General features: G+C 37.3%; 1 protein-coding gene across 1 annotated transcript in view; it reads right to left on the bottom strand.

The window, feature by feature from the left end:
* The window catches only part of NFATC3 (nuclear factor of activated T cells 3), a 128627-nt gene that overhangs the window by 70472 nt on the left and 43720 nt on the right, over nt 1-14435 (bottom strand). The window contains exon 3 of the mRNA XM_049622976.1: nt 12360-12522. Coding sequence (XP_049478933.1) covers nt 12360-12522 — 163 coding nt within the window. The remainder of the gene's footprint in view (nt 1-12359; nt 12523-14435) is intronic.

Raw genomic sequence — 14435 nt, 5'->3', positions numbered from 1 at the left:
CGATCTTGCGGTCCGTGAGTTCAAGCCCCGCGTCGGGCTCTGGGCTGATGGCTCAGAGCCTGGAGCCTGCTTCCGATTCTGTGTCTCCCTCTATCTCTGACCCTCCCCCATTCATGCTCTGTCTCTCTCTGTCTCAAAAAAAAAAAAAAAAAACACTCAACAAACTAGAAGGAAATTAGCTCAATATAATAAAAGCCATATATGAAAAACCCACAGGGGCGCCTGGGTGGCTCAGTCGGTTGGGCGGCCGACTTCGGCTCAGGTCATGATCTCGCAATCCGTGAGTTCGAGCCCCGCGTCGGGCTCTGTGCTGACAGCTCGGAGCCTGGAGCCTGTTTCAGATTCTGTGTCTCCCTCTCTCTGCCCCCCCCCCCCCCCCTCCATGCCCTGTCTCAAAAATAAATAAACGTTAAAAAAAAAATTTTTTTTTAAAGAAAAAGAAAAACCCACAATGAACATCATACTCAAAGGAGAAAGACTGAGAGCTTTTCCTAGAAGACCAGGAACAACCCAAGTATGCCTGCTTTCACCAGTTCTAGTCAAAACAGTACTAGAAATTCTAGCCAGAGCAATTAGGCAAGAAAAAGAAATAAAAGGCACCCAAATTAGAAAGAAAGAAGTGAAGTTATCCTTGTTCTTAGATGGTATGATCTTATATGAAGAAAACCCTAATGATTACACACACACACACACACACACACACACACACACAGCTATTCACAGAATTCAACAGAGTATCAGGACACAAAGTCGACACACAAAAATCAGTTGGTATTTCTATACACAATCTGAACAATCTAGAAAAAAAATTATGAAAACAATTCCATTTACAATAATAAGAATAAAACATTTTGGAATTAAGTTAACCAAGGAGCATGATCAACAACAACCAAACTATGGAAAGAGCCCAAATGTCCATGGATGGATAAAGAAGATGTGGTACACACACATGTACGCACACACACACACCCACACACACACAGGAATATTACTCAGCAGTCAAAGAGAATGAAATCTTGCCCTTTACAAGGACGTGGATGGAGCTACAACATATTATGCTAAGTGAAATCAGAGAAAGACAAATACCGTATATTCCACTCACATGTGGAACTTAAACAAAACAGATGAATTTTGTTTGGGTAAGGGTAAGGGTAAGGGGAAGGGGAAGGGGAAGGGGAAGGGAAGGGGAAAAAAGAGGGAAACAACTATAAGAAACCCTTAAAGATAGAGAAGAAAAACTGAGGGTTGATGGAGGCAGGTGGGTGGGGAATGGGCTAGATGGGTGATGGATATCAGGAGGGCACTTGTTATGATGAGCACTAAGGTGTTATATGTAAGTGATGAATCACTGAATTCTATTCCTGAAACCAATATTGCACTGTATGTTAACTAACTAGAATTTAAATAAAAATTTGAAAAGAAAAAAAAAGCTTATCAAGGAGGTGAAAGACTTGTATAATGAAAACTATGAAACACTGCTGAAAAAAGTAAAGACATAAATAAATGGAAATGCATCTCCTGTTCTTGGAGTCAAGATTTATACTGTTAAGATGACAATACTACTTAAAGCAATCTGCAGACTTAATGCAATCCCTAAGTAAATCCCAATGACATTTTTTGCAGAGATAGAAAAACCTACCCTGAAACTCCTATGGAACCTAAGGGACCTAAAGAGCCAAAACAATCTTCAAAAACAAAGAACAAAACTTGGGGCCTCACAATTCCAAGTTTCAAAACTTAGTACAAAACCACAGTAATAAAAACACTGTGGTACTGACATAAAGCCAGACATATAGAGCCACAGAATAAAATTAAGAGCTTCGAAATAAACTCTTGCACATATAGTCAAACAATTTTTGACAATAGTGTCAAGACCATTCAACGAAGAAAGGAATAGTCTTCAACAAATGATGTGGGGACAACTGGATATCTACATGCGTAAGTATAATGCTGAACATCTAACTTGACATTTATCAAAAATTAACATGAATGGATAAAAGATCTAAATGTATGACTTAAACTACAAAATTCATAGAGGAAAACCTAGGGCAAAAGCTTCACAACACTGAATTTGACAATTCTTTCTAGGATATGAAGACAAAGTCAACAAAATAACAGACAAATTGGACTTCATGAAAATCGGAATTTGGGGGCATTAAAGACATTATCCAGGGGAACCTGGGTGGCTCAATCAGCTAAGCATTCAACTCTTGATTTTGGCTCAGGCTGTGATTTCATGCTCGTGGAATCAAGCCCCAACTCAGGCTCCATGCTAAGCGTGGAGCCTGCTTACGATTCTCTCTCCCTCCCTCTCCTTCTGCCCCTCTCCACCGCTCTATCTCTAAAAAATCTTTTTAATAGTAAAAATCATAAGGGGCGCCTGGATGGCTCAGTTGGCTGAGTGTCCAACTTCATGAGGATTTGATCTCATGGTTCGTGAGTTTGAGCCCCCTTCGGGGTCTGTGCTGACAGCTCAGAGCCTGGAGCCTGCTTCAGATTCTGTGTCTCCCTCTCTCTCCACCCCTACCCTGCTCATGCTCTGTCTCTCTTTCTCTGTCTCAAAAATAAACATTAAAAAAATTTTTTTAATAAAAATCATAAAAACTAGAAAGATTAAAAAAAAAAGACATTATCCATAGAGTAAAAAGAGAACCAAAAAAAGGGAGAAAATATCTGCAAATCATACATCTAATAATATAAATATATAAATTACATAAATATAGAGGCCCCTGGGTGGCTCAGTCAGTTGAGCGTCTGACTTCAGCTCAGGTCATGATCTTGTGGTTCGTGGGTTCGAGTCCTGTGTCGAGCTCTGTGCTGACAGCTCAGAGCCTAGGGCCTGCTTCGGATTTTGTGTCTCCCTCCCTCTCTGCTCCTCCACAACCCCCCCACCAAACCCTGTCTCTCTCTCTCTCTCTCTCTCTCAAAAATAAACATTTAAAAATTTTAATTACATAAGTATAAACTACATATATGTGTGTGTGTGTGTGTGTGTGTACACACACACACACACAAACATGTGTTTTTATACACATATACATACACAGAGGAAGAGAAAAAGAGAGAACTCCTAAAACTCAACAACAGAAAAACACACCACCTATTTCAAAAAACGGGGAAAAATTTGAAAAGACATTTTCCCAAAGAAGTTATACAAATGGTCAATAAATCTAAAAAATGCTCAAACTCAATGACCAGAAGGAAAATGCAAATCACAACAATGAGACACCATTTCACACTCACTAGGATGGCTGCTATCAAAAAAACAGAAAACAAGCATTGGCAAGGACGTAGAAAAACTGGGACCCTTGTACACTGTTGGTGGGAATGGTGGTTAAAAATTAAAAGTAGAGGGGCACCTTGGTGGCTCAGGTGGGCATCCCACTCTTGATTTCAGTTCAGGTCATGATCCCAGGGTTGTGGGATAGAGCCCTGCATCAGGCTCCACGCTGAGTGTGGACCCTACTTAAGATTCTTTCTCTCCCTCCCTCTGCTCCCTCGCCTACTAATGCTCTCTCTCTCAAAAAAAAATTTTTTTAATAAAAAATTAAAAGCAGAATTACCATATGATCCAGCAATTCTACTTCTGGGTATATACTGAAAAGAAATGAATGCAGGGTCTCAAAAAGATATTTGCATATCCATGTTCATAGCAATGTTATTCACAACAACTGAAATGTGGAAGCAACTCATATGTCTATTGGTGGATGAATGGACAAGCAAAATGTGTATACAATGAAATATTATGTAGCCTTAAAGAGGAAAGAAATTCTGTTATATGTTACAACATGGATGAACCCTGAGGCTATTACTAAGTGAAATAAGCCAGTCACAGAAGACAAATACTGTATGATTCTACTGATATAAAGTACTTAGAGTAGTCAACATCATCATAGAGACAAAAGAAGAATGGTGGTTTCTGGGAGCTAAGGGGACAAAAAAGAGGGGTATAGAGTTTCAGTTTTATAAGATGAAAAGAGCTATGGAAATGGATGGTGGTCAAAGTTATACAACATTATGAATGTATTTGATACTACTAAACCATACATGTAAAAATAATTAACATGATAAATTTTATGTTAAGTGTATTTCACAATAAAAGTTTTAGGGAAAAAAGGTATAAAAATTATAAAGAGGTAAAACGGTTATTATTCAAAGATGACCCAACTATTTAGAAAACCCAAAAGAAGCTAAAATAAACCGTTAGGTCAAGAAATATAAAGTCAATATTTAAAAAAATCAATTATATTTCTATATTCTAGAAACAAAAAAGTAAATAAAATAAAAAATACAATAATAGCATTAAAAACACTGAAACTGGAAATAACAAAAGATGTGAAAGATTTCTACCTTGAAAACTATAAAACACTGCAGAGAGGAATTAAATAATACCTAAATAAGTGAAGGGATAAACTATATCCATGGACTGGAAGCATCAATACTATTAAGAGGTCAGTTCTTTCCAAACTGACCTATACTTTCAAGGTAATCCTAACCAAAATCCCCATGGGTTTGTTTTTTTTTTTTTTTAAGGGGGGATGGAGAGTGACAAGCTGACTCTAAAATTCATACAAAAATGCAAAGGACCTAGAATAGTCAGAAGAATCTTAAAAGAAGACTCACACTACCAAATCATAAGATTTATTGCAAAGCCATTGTAATTAAGGCATTGTAATGATGGTACTAACATAGACCAAATAGTCCAGTGGCATGGAATGAAGAGTTAAGAAAGAGTGCCACAGGGGCGCCTGGGTGGCGCAGTCGGTTAAGCGTCCGACCTCAGCCAGGTCACGATCTCGCGGTCCGTGAGTTCGAGCCCCGCGTCAGGCTCTGGGCTGATGGCTCGGAGCCTGGAGCCTGTTTCCGATTCTGTGTCTCCCTCTCTCTCTGCCCCTCCCCCGTTCATGCTCTGTCTCTGTCCCAAAGATAAATAAAAAATGTTGGAAAAAAAATTAAAAAAAAAAAAAAAAGAGTGCCACAGTATATAGTCACCTGATTTATGACAAAGGCACCAATGCAGCACAAGAGAAAAATGATGGGCTTTCAATTATGGTACTGAGTCAACTTTTATCGATAAAAAAAGGGGGGCTTAATCCTTACCTCTTTAGTCCATACACAAAAAATAATTTGAGAAAGACCATAGACCTAAATATAAAAGGTAAAGCAATAAAGCTTCCAGAATAAAACACAAGAGACTGACTGCCTTCATAACCTTGGTATGTAAGCAAGGGTTCTTGAACAGGATATAAAAGCACTATTCAGGAAAAAGAATACTAATAATTTGGACTTCATTAAAATTAAAAACTTCCATTCATCAAAACACACATCAATGGGCGCCTGGGTGGCTCAGTGAGCTAAGCGTCCAACTCTTGATTTCAGCTCAGGTCATGATATCAAAGTGGTGAGACAGAGCCTCACCCTGGGCATGGAGCCTGCTTAAAATTCTCTTTCTCCCTCTCCCTCTATCTCTCCCTCTATCTCTCCCCTGCTTAAGCTCTCTCTCAAAACAAACAACAAAAAAGTAAAACAAAACAGTGAAAAAGCAAGCAAAAGACAATGAGAAGAAATTATATTTGCAATGCATATACCTGACAAAAAACTTACATTCAAAACACTAATAAAAAAAAAAAAAAAAAAAAAACCCTACAAATCAAAAAGAAAAAGACAATTTAAAAACTGGTCAAGAAATGTGAACCGACATTTCACAGAAGAGGACAGCCAAATGTCTGAAAACAAATGTGAAAAGATGTTCAACATCACTGGTCATCAGGAAACCACAAATTAAAACCAGTGTGATTCTTCTACAACCCCACTGAAATAGTTAAAAAATACCAGCAACCAAGTGTTGGTACCAGTGAAGATGTGGAGTAACTGAAACCTCCATATTATGACTGGTCAGAAGTAAAAACTGGTATGGGCACTTTGCAATACCAGCAATTCCACTCAACGGACATATTACCAAAACAAGTGAATGTCCTGTCTATCAAAAGATAGGTGTAGTACACCTGAAACTAATGTAACACCATATGTTAACTACAGTGGAATTAAAATAAAAAATAAAAGAGATGTGTTAAAAAAGAGAAAAAAGAACATAGGTTTATTCAAAATAGTCCAGCAGCTTTATTCAAAATAGTCCAAAACTGGACACAAACCAAGTGTCTATGAATAGGAGGACAGATGAAGAAATTATAGCAAATTAATACAATAGAGTAATGCACAGCAAAGAAAAAGAAAAACTACCCGCCGCAAATGGATGAACCTCACAGTCATAATGTTGAATAAAAGAAGCCAGACAGAAAATAGGATATTCTATATGATCCCATTTATATGAAATTCAAGAATGAAAAGACAAATCTATGATGAGAAGAAGTTCAGAAGCATGATTAACTTTGGTCGGGGGATACAAACTGGGAAGGGCACAAGGGAGTCTTCAGGGTGCTTAAAATACTCTATATCTTAACCTTTGTGGTAGTTATATGGGTATGTGTATATTAAAAATTCACTGAGCTGTACATGTTAAGACTTGTGTACTTTAATGATGTGTTCTTAGCAACAAAATGTTTAAAAGAAAATAAGCCACTACTCAGAGAGCAAAATCAAGGCTTTTTTTTTTTTTTTTTGTCTTGAGAACCAAGCATGCCACTCTTACGTGTGATGCTCAGACCAGTCTGGAATAGCAAATGATGCCGTCCTTTCCCGAGCATTACAAAATTCTCAGAATAGCAGAGAAATCTACAAATAGTCCTCTTAGTTGCTGAAAAAGGGCCACCTCTGTTAATGGAAAAAATGAAGTCTCAGAAGTGGACATACAGAAATGAAGAGTGTCCCTACAAAGCACACAACCCTGCAAGTGTGGTAGAGTATACAGAGTCAGGCATCAGTTTCATTTCCAATTTGAGATGACCTGTTCTCATCATGTAATGCTTATTTGTCTCTGATTATGAGGAAAATGATTTCTCTGATTATCTGATTTTGCATAAAGACAATGGAATGAAGTAGTATCACAATCTTCTTTACTCAATAGCTAACAAAATAACCAAAATGTATGTGTGTGTGGTGGTGGTGGCAGTACGAGGAATGTGAAACAGAGGATTAAGATTTATATGGCACAACTACTAACTAATCCATACTTCATCCACCAGGAAAAGCAACAGCAGTAAATAAAATTAGTAAGTATAAACTAACTAACTAACTAACTAACTAACTAAATAAATAAATAAATAAATTGGGGCACCTAGGTGGCTCAATCAGTTAAGCATCCAACTCCAGGTTTCTGCTCAGGTCATGATCTCATGGTATTGAGACTGAGCCCCAAGTTGGGGTCCGCACTGGGGTGGAGCCTGCTTGGGATTCTCACTCCCTCTGTCTTTCTCTGCCCCTCCCCCAACTCGTGGACACATATTCTCTCACTCTCTCCCTAAAAATAAATTTTAAAAAATAATAAAAATAAAATAATTACATTAATGGTATAAAAGTAATAAAATGAGAAAACAAAATAGAAAACACTAACTCATGCTAATTTACAGCAAAGTAAATCAAAGTTCTAAGTAGGTAGCTCCGAAAAAAGTTAAGGAAAAACTTTTCCTCAAGAATAAAAGATACTACATTATGCTCCAGGGCTTCTGGCAGGGCAGAAAAGGTCAGGAGTGCTGACCATCTTCCAGGACTCTGTGCTGTATTAGGGGAATAAGCACAGCTCATGAAAATATGATACACACTAGAGTTCTGGGAGTGGGCCATAATACATGATATTGTTCACTCTCTTGAGCCAAACCCAACAAGGCCTACCCTAAAGTAACTCTGTACCTCTTTACCCCAATCTCCTCAGGCTACAGACCAAAGTTCTCAAACAAAATGGAGAAGATAAGGCATGACAATTAGGCAATCATAGTATACAGTTTTTGTTCTTGTTTTTATTTAATGAAAAATGGAACAAATTATATAAGACATTTGACTAATGAAATAAAAATGAAAACAAAACCTCCCCCTCAAAAAAACATACACACAAAGACAAAACCCAGAAATTGATTACCAGTGAATGTTCCACACTAAAAAATCTAAGAATATAAATTCAGTAGGGGTTCAGTCTGTTCAGTGTCTGACTTCAGCTCAGGTCACGATCTCATGATTTGTGAGTTCAAGCTCTCATCAGGCTAGCTGCTGTCAGCGCAGAGCCTGCTTCGGATGCTCTGTCCCCCACCTCCCTCTGCTCCTCCCCTGCTCACACTCTCTCTCACACTCTCTCTCAAAAATAAACATTAAAAAATATATATATAAAGTCTTTTTTTATAAATATATTTATATAAATATAAATAAAGAATATAAATTCAATAAATCAGGAGATAAAATATAATGATAAAATATCAAATGAGTGGAAAATGGACCTAAAGAATCAAATTAAAGTTCAAGACACAACTGCAGATCTAAAAGCTAATTTAGAGAAGCGCCTGGGTGGCTCAGTCAGTTGAGCATCCAACTTCAGCTTAGGTCATGATCTCACGGTTTGTGGGTTCAAGCTGCACATCAGGCTCTGCGCTTACCGCTCAGAGCCTGGAGTCTGTTTCAGATTCTGTGTCTCCCTCTTTGTCTGCCCCTCCCCTGCTCACACTTTGTCTCTCTCTGTCTCTCTCAAAAATAAACGTAAAAAAATTAGAAGCTAAATTAGAAACAGCAAGTGACGAATAGATCAAAAACATCAGAGCAGAGCTTTAAACACACACACACACACACACACACACACACACACACACACACACAAAGTAGTAAGACATTAAAATAACCAGAGGAAAAAACACAAAGACATGGGGGATAAACAAAGACAAGTTGACATTTGACTAGTAATTGGAGTCCCTGAAGTAAAGGACAAAACAAATGGACAGGAAAGGTATACAGATACATAATACAGATTTTCTTGTACAAAGGAAGAAATAATCTCAGATTGAAAGGGAGTATCATAGGTACTTGGAAAGACTGATAAAGAACCATCAGCATCCAGACATACTCTGGTTAAGTCAGTAATTTCAAGTGTAATGATATAATTCTTCAGGTAAGAAGTTATAAAAAAAAAAAAAAAAGTCACTCACAAGGACAATATAAAGCAACGATGATGATACCAGAAGTGCCAGTCTCCTCCTAAGAAGAGAACCAGTTTGGTTTTTAAAAAAAAATTTTTTTTAACATTTATTTATTTTTGAGACAGAGAGAGACAGAGCATGAACGGGGGAGGGGCAGAGAGAGAGGGTGACACAGAATCGGAAGCAGGCTCCAGGCTCTGAGCCATCAGCCCAGAGCCCGACGCGGGGCTCGAACTCACGGACCGCAAGATCGTGACCTGAGCTGAAGTCGGACGCTTAACCGACTGAGCCACCCAGGTACCCCCAGTTTGGTTTTTTAAGTAATCTCTACACCCCAATTTGGGGCTCGAATTTACGACCCTGAGACAGAGTTGCACACTCCATGGAGCCAGCAGGAGCCCCAAAAGAGAACCAGTTTTTATTTTTTATCTTTTTAATTCTTCTTTTAAATGTTTATTTACTTATTTTGAGAGAGAGAGAGAGAGAGAGAGAGAGAGCGAGCAACCATACAAGCAGGGGAGGGGCAGAGAGAGTGAGAGAGGGAAAATTCCAAGCAGACTCCACACTGTCAGCACAGAGCGTGACACAGGGCTACATCTGATGAACCATGAGATCATGACCTGAGCCGAAATCAAGATTGGCTTCTTAACCAACTGAGTCACCCAGGCACCTCAGAGAACCAGTTTGTAATTAAAGGAATACTGTGGCAACAAACCACTTGGACTCTCAAAAAATTTTTGTTCACTTAAGGACTTGTAAATAATTTCTTTCCTGGTAAGAAAACTCAAAGATACAGTAAATGAAGCAATCTTCTTCCTTAATAAAACTGAAATAAGCTCTCATTTAAGAGCAAAATGTGACTCTAAGAACAAACGGCAGGGCACGCCTAGGTGGCTCAGTCAGTTGAGCATCTGACTTCGCTCAGGTCATGATCTCGTGGTTCATGGGTTCGAGCCCTGCATCAGGTTCTGCCCTGACAGCTCAGTGCCTGGAGCCTGCTTCAGATTCTGTGTCTCCCTCTCTCTCTATCCCACACCCACTCATGCATGCTTTCACTCTCTCTCAAAAATAAACATTAAAATAAATTTAAAAAATTAAAAAAAAAAACAAATGAGAGAATTCTTATGACAACTGACATAAAATAGTACATAAATTTAAGGTATATAAATAACTTGATTTTTATGTTGTGAACTGATTACTATGATAAATTTAGCTAACATCCATCGCCTCATATACTTACCAAAAACTGACAGAGATAGAGAAAAAAAAAGGTTGTTTTCCTTGTGATGAGAACTTTCAGGATCTACTCTTAGCAATTTTCAAATATACTATATGGCAGTGTTAACTGTAATCATTATGTTGTACACTACATCCTCAGTACTTATTTATAACTGGAAGTTTGTACCTTCTGACCACCTTGATCCAGTTCCCTCACTGGTAACCACAAACCTGATCTCTTTCTGTAACTGCTATTTCTTGCTACAAGTCGTTTAAAAACCCACCTAAAATGTAAAGCTTTGTCAAGAACTATTAAATATTGTTTAGATAATAATGATAAATCATAAATCATGGCTGATACAGGAAATGATAGTTCATAACCTGTATTGTTCAAATTCACTTCAGATAAAACTAATTCGTCCACAATACACAATGCTGTTAAGACAAGTCCTGAGAGAGAAAATAGGTGACTCAAGATTTTTTTTTTTTAATTTTTTTTTTTTAACGTTTTTATTTATTTTTTTTGAGACAGAGAGAGAGAGACACAGCATGAACGGGGGAGGGGCAGAGAGAGAGGGAAACACAGAATCGGAAGCAGGCTCCAGGCTCTGGGCCATCAGCCCAGAGCCCGATGCGGGGCTCGAACTCACGGACCGTAAGATCGTGACCTGAGCTGAAGTCGGATGCTTAACCGACTGAGCCACCCAGGTGCCCCAAGATTATTATATACAGGCCATTCTGATGTTTGAGTATTTAAGCCAACAAACATTATCAAACATGAAAGAACCCAACAAATACAGAATCCAAAGCCCTCCTTAAACAAAACACTTAACAATAAAACATGTAAAAATCAGTAGTAATCACTGAATCCAACTAGACATAGGACTAAAGCTAAACAATGGAGTGTAGAAGGGTACAAGGGTGGGAAGATGGCTGTAGATCTGCAAGGGAAAATAACAGAAGCAACAAAATTCAGGAGGTAGAACCTGGGTAGAGCAGGAGAAGTTTAAGACAATCATCTCATTTTTCAAAGCAGGGAGTCAAAATTCAAACCATCTAAAACAGTGATTCAGTTTCTCAATAATTTAGTATGTTTAACCTTAGATCTTCTTAGGATCTCTGAGCGGGAAGAACAATATCTAAGATTCAGTAGTTCTTACTTTTTACTTCTGTTTCATTTTATAAATACTTCATTCAAATATTAAAATTAACATTCAACTATTACGATTCAAAATTTACCTATTAAGTATATTTCACATGCTCAACTATTACATATTTTTATGATTTCATGTTAGTTTTTCCTAATAAATTCAAATAAAAATAAACATTTTCATCACAAAGATGTTCAGTATAATGCTATCCATAAAAAAATTCAATCTATTTTCTAGCCATCCATTCAGACTTACACTAAATATACACAGAGAATTATCTGGAATGTTAATCAAATATTAACAATTGCTTATTTCTGAGGGGTTTGTATTTGGGGTAATTTATTGCTTTATTTTTGGTATTACTTGGATTTGGATTAAAAAAATTTTTTTTAATGTTTATTTATTTCTGAGAGAGAAAGACAGAGCATGAGCTGGGGAAGGGCAGAGAGAGAGGGAGACACAGAATCTGAAGCAGGCTCCAGGCTTTGAGCTGTCAGCACAGAGCCTGACGTGGGGCTTAAACCCACGAACTGAGAGATCATGACCTGACCTGAAGTCGGAAGCTCAACCGACTGAGCCACCCAGACGCCCCAGTATTACTTCGATTTTAAACGAGCATGTATTATGTTTATAATACAGTTGTTTTTTGTTATTTTGGGTTTTTTAATAAGAAAAACAACTGTTTGACCACTACAATCTTTCCTCTCAGCTGGAGAGTCAGTCCACAAGCAAAAGAATATGTTTCAACTTAGCGAAAAAAATAACCTCAATGCAGAAGTGCCATATGAACAAAAACATAAAACCTCAACAGAAGTTTTAAGCTTTGAATTTTCTTTTTGTGCTCAGCAGTACCTGAATGAACAGACTTTATCATTAAAAAATGTATGATATCTCCAAAATAAGTCCCAACTCATACCTTGACAACAGGATGTCCCCCAGTAGATGCTTTTACTGCTCCTCGGCTACCTTCAGTTTCATAATGGGCTCGATGATGAGTTTTAGGTTGCACTTCTATTTTCAGTTCACATTGTCCAAAATGAGTTGGTAAAGGCCAGTCTAGTGGAGGTAATGAAGATGTGCTATAAACGAAACACACAAAAAATGCATTTCACCATGCTATTACTGCCAAGCAAGGATTTAAATCCCTTCTTTGCCAGCAACCAACATTTTTTTCCTCCTGTGATCTCTGAAGCAGAGTATTCCAAAATAAAATTTTACTTAATAAGTTATAACACTGGATATGATGGGTACTTACAAAATAATTCTTTAACTCAAATCAATTTCATTTACGTTTTGGTTTCCTGTATTTTTTAAAAAGGACAAATTCTAACATTTTGCAAAACTAAATGATTTTCAACTATGTGTACCTAATTATAAAAAAACAACCAAAAGAATAATTTAATTTTTAAGCAAAAATGTCCATTTCTGTGTATGTGCTATCAGTGTCTAAGGATCCAAATACTCCTGTATCTCAGTATATATGTCTCCATCCCTGGTGTGTAGCTATAGAAGTTAGTCTATTATACCTGTTGCTTACCCACTTCCTTCTTATTCTTGTTTCTCTGAAATACTGTACACCGCTTATAGGCAGCAGTATACTGCAATTTGAGGTACAATTTAATTTCACTACACATTTGGCTGAAAAACTATAAGGTCTATCATTGCAGATTCTAAATGTCAATTTTAGAGAAAACATCAATTGATCAATAAGATAATTTAAACAGCTTAAAGGGATATAGGTTCATTTAGATATTTATGTATACATATTTTTTAAATGTTTATTTATTTTTGGAGAGAGAGAGAGAGAGAGAGAGAGAGAGAGAGGGGGGGGGGGGGGAAGGGCAGAAAGAGGGAGACACAGAATCTGAAGCAGGCTCCAGGCTGGCAGCACAGAGCCAGATGCAGGGCTTGAACTCACGAGCTATGAGATCATGATATGAGCCAAAGTCAGATGCCTAACTGACTGAGCCACCCAACCACCCCTCATTTAGATATATTAACAATGAAAATACGGGATTTAAAAAAGAAACAACTTATATGTCTGTAGGTCAAATGCTAAAGGACCCAACCTACAATAATTTATATTAAAAACATCTTTTGGGGCACCTGGGTAGCTCATTTGCTTGAGTGTCCAACTTTGGCTCAGGTCATGATCTCCTTCAGGAATTCGAGCCCTACATTGGGTTCACTGCTGTCAGCCTGTCAGCGCAAAGCCTGCTTCAGATCCTATGTCCCCCTCTCTCTGCCTCTCCCCTGCTTGCGCTCTCCCAAAAAATAAATATTAAAAAAAAAAAACCTTCTTAGTGACTGGTGAAATTGGACTTTTAAGGTCTCTTCCACCAATGAAATGCTACCATTCCTACATTGCTTCATTCATTCACTGCTAGCATTCCTAAATTGCTTCTCTCAATGTCCTCAGCCTAGCTTTATTATGAAGCTCAAAGGTATTAATTTTTATTAGTCTGAAACAACTCAACTTCAACTCTCAGCTAGTTTCTACACTTGTTCTGCAGACTTAAGCAAACCCCTACAAAGATTAAGATACTTTTCAAAAGCAGAATGATAGGCTCAAAGATATCTTCAATACCATAATTCCACATATTTTTCTAAAGATCTGGATCCAGAAATAAACACTCATACCACTGAAAAAGCATTTTAAAAAAAGTTGTCTCTTCTAAACAATTATATAGACTAGACTGATTCTATAAAACAGGATTATGACAACTGAGAAGTCATTTGGAATGAGTCATGCTGTTCTTACTCCAGTTATCTAGAATTCCTTACTTGCTCTTACACTCTTACTTACTTACTTTTAAACTGTTCTCTACTCCAGCTCCTAGCTAGACTCAAAATTCAAATATATATTCATATATATACAATTATTAATATATAATATATGCATGTACATATAAATATAATTAATATGTATTATATACATTATAAAGCTAATGTATACATAAAAATTTTATTAAAAACATGTGCAAGTTAGATT

The sequence above is a fragment of the Panthera uncia genome, assembly GCF_023721935.1.
Source record: "Panthera uncia isolate 11264 chromosome E2 unlocalized genomic scaffold, Puncia_PCG_1.0 HiC_scaffold_20, whole genome shotgun sequence".
NCBI classification, from domain to species: domain Eukaryota; kingdom Metazoa; phylum Chordata; class Mammalia; order Carnivora; family Felidae; genus Panthera; species Panthera uncia.
Note: the sequence above shows the minus strand (reverse complement) of the source record. Positions and strands in the feature narration are given on the sequence as shown.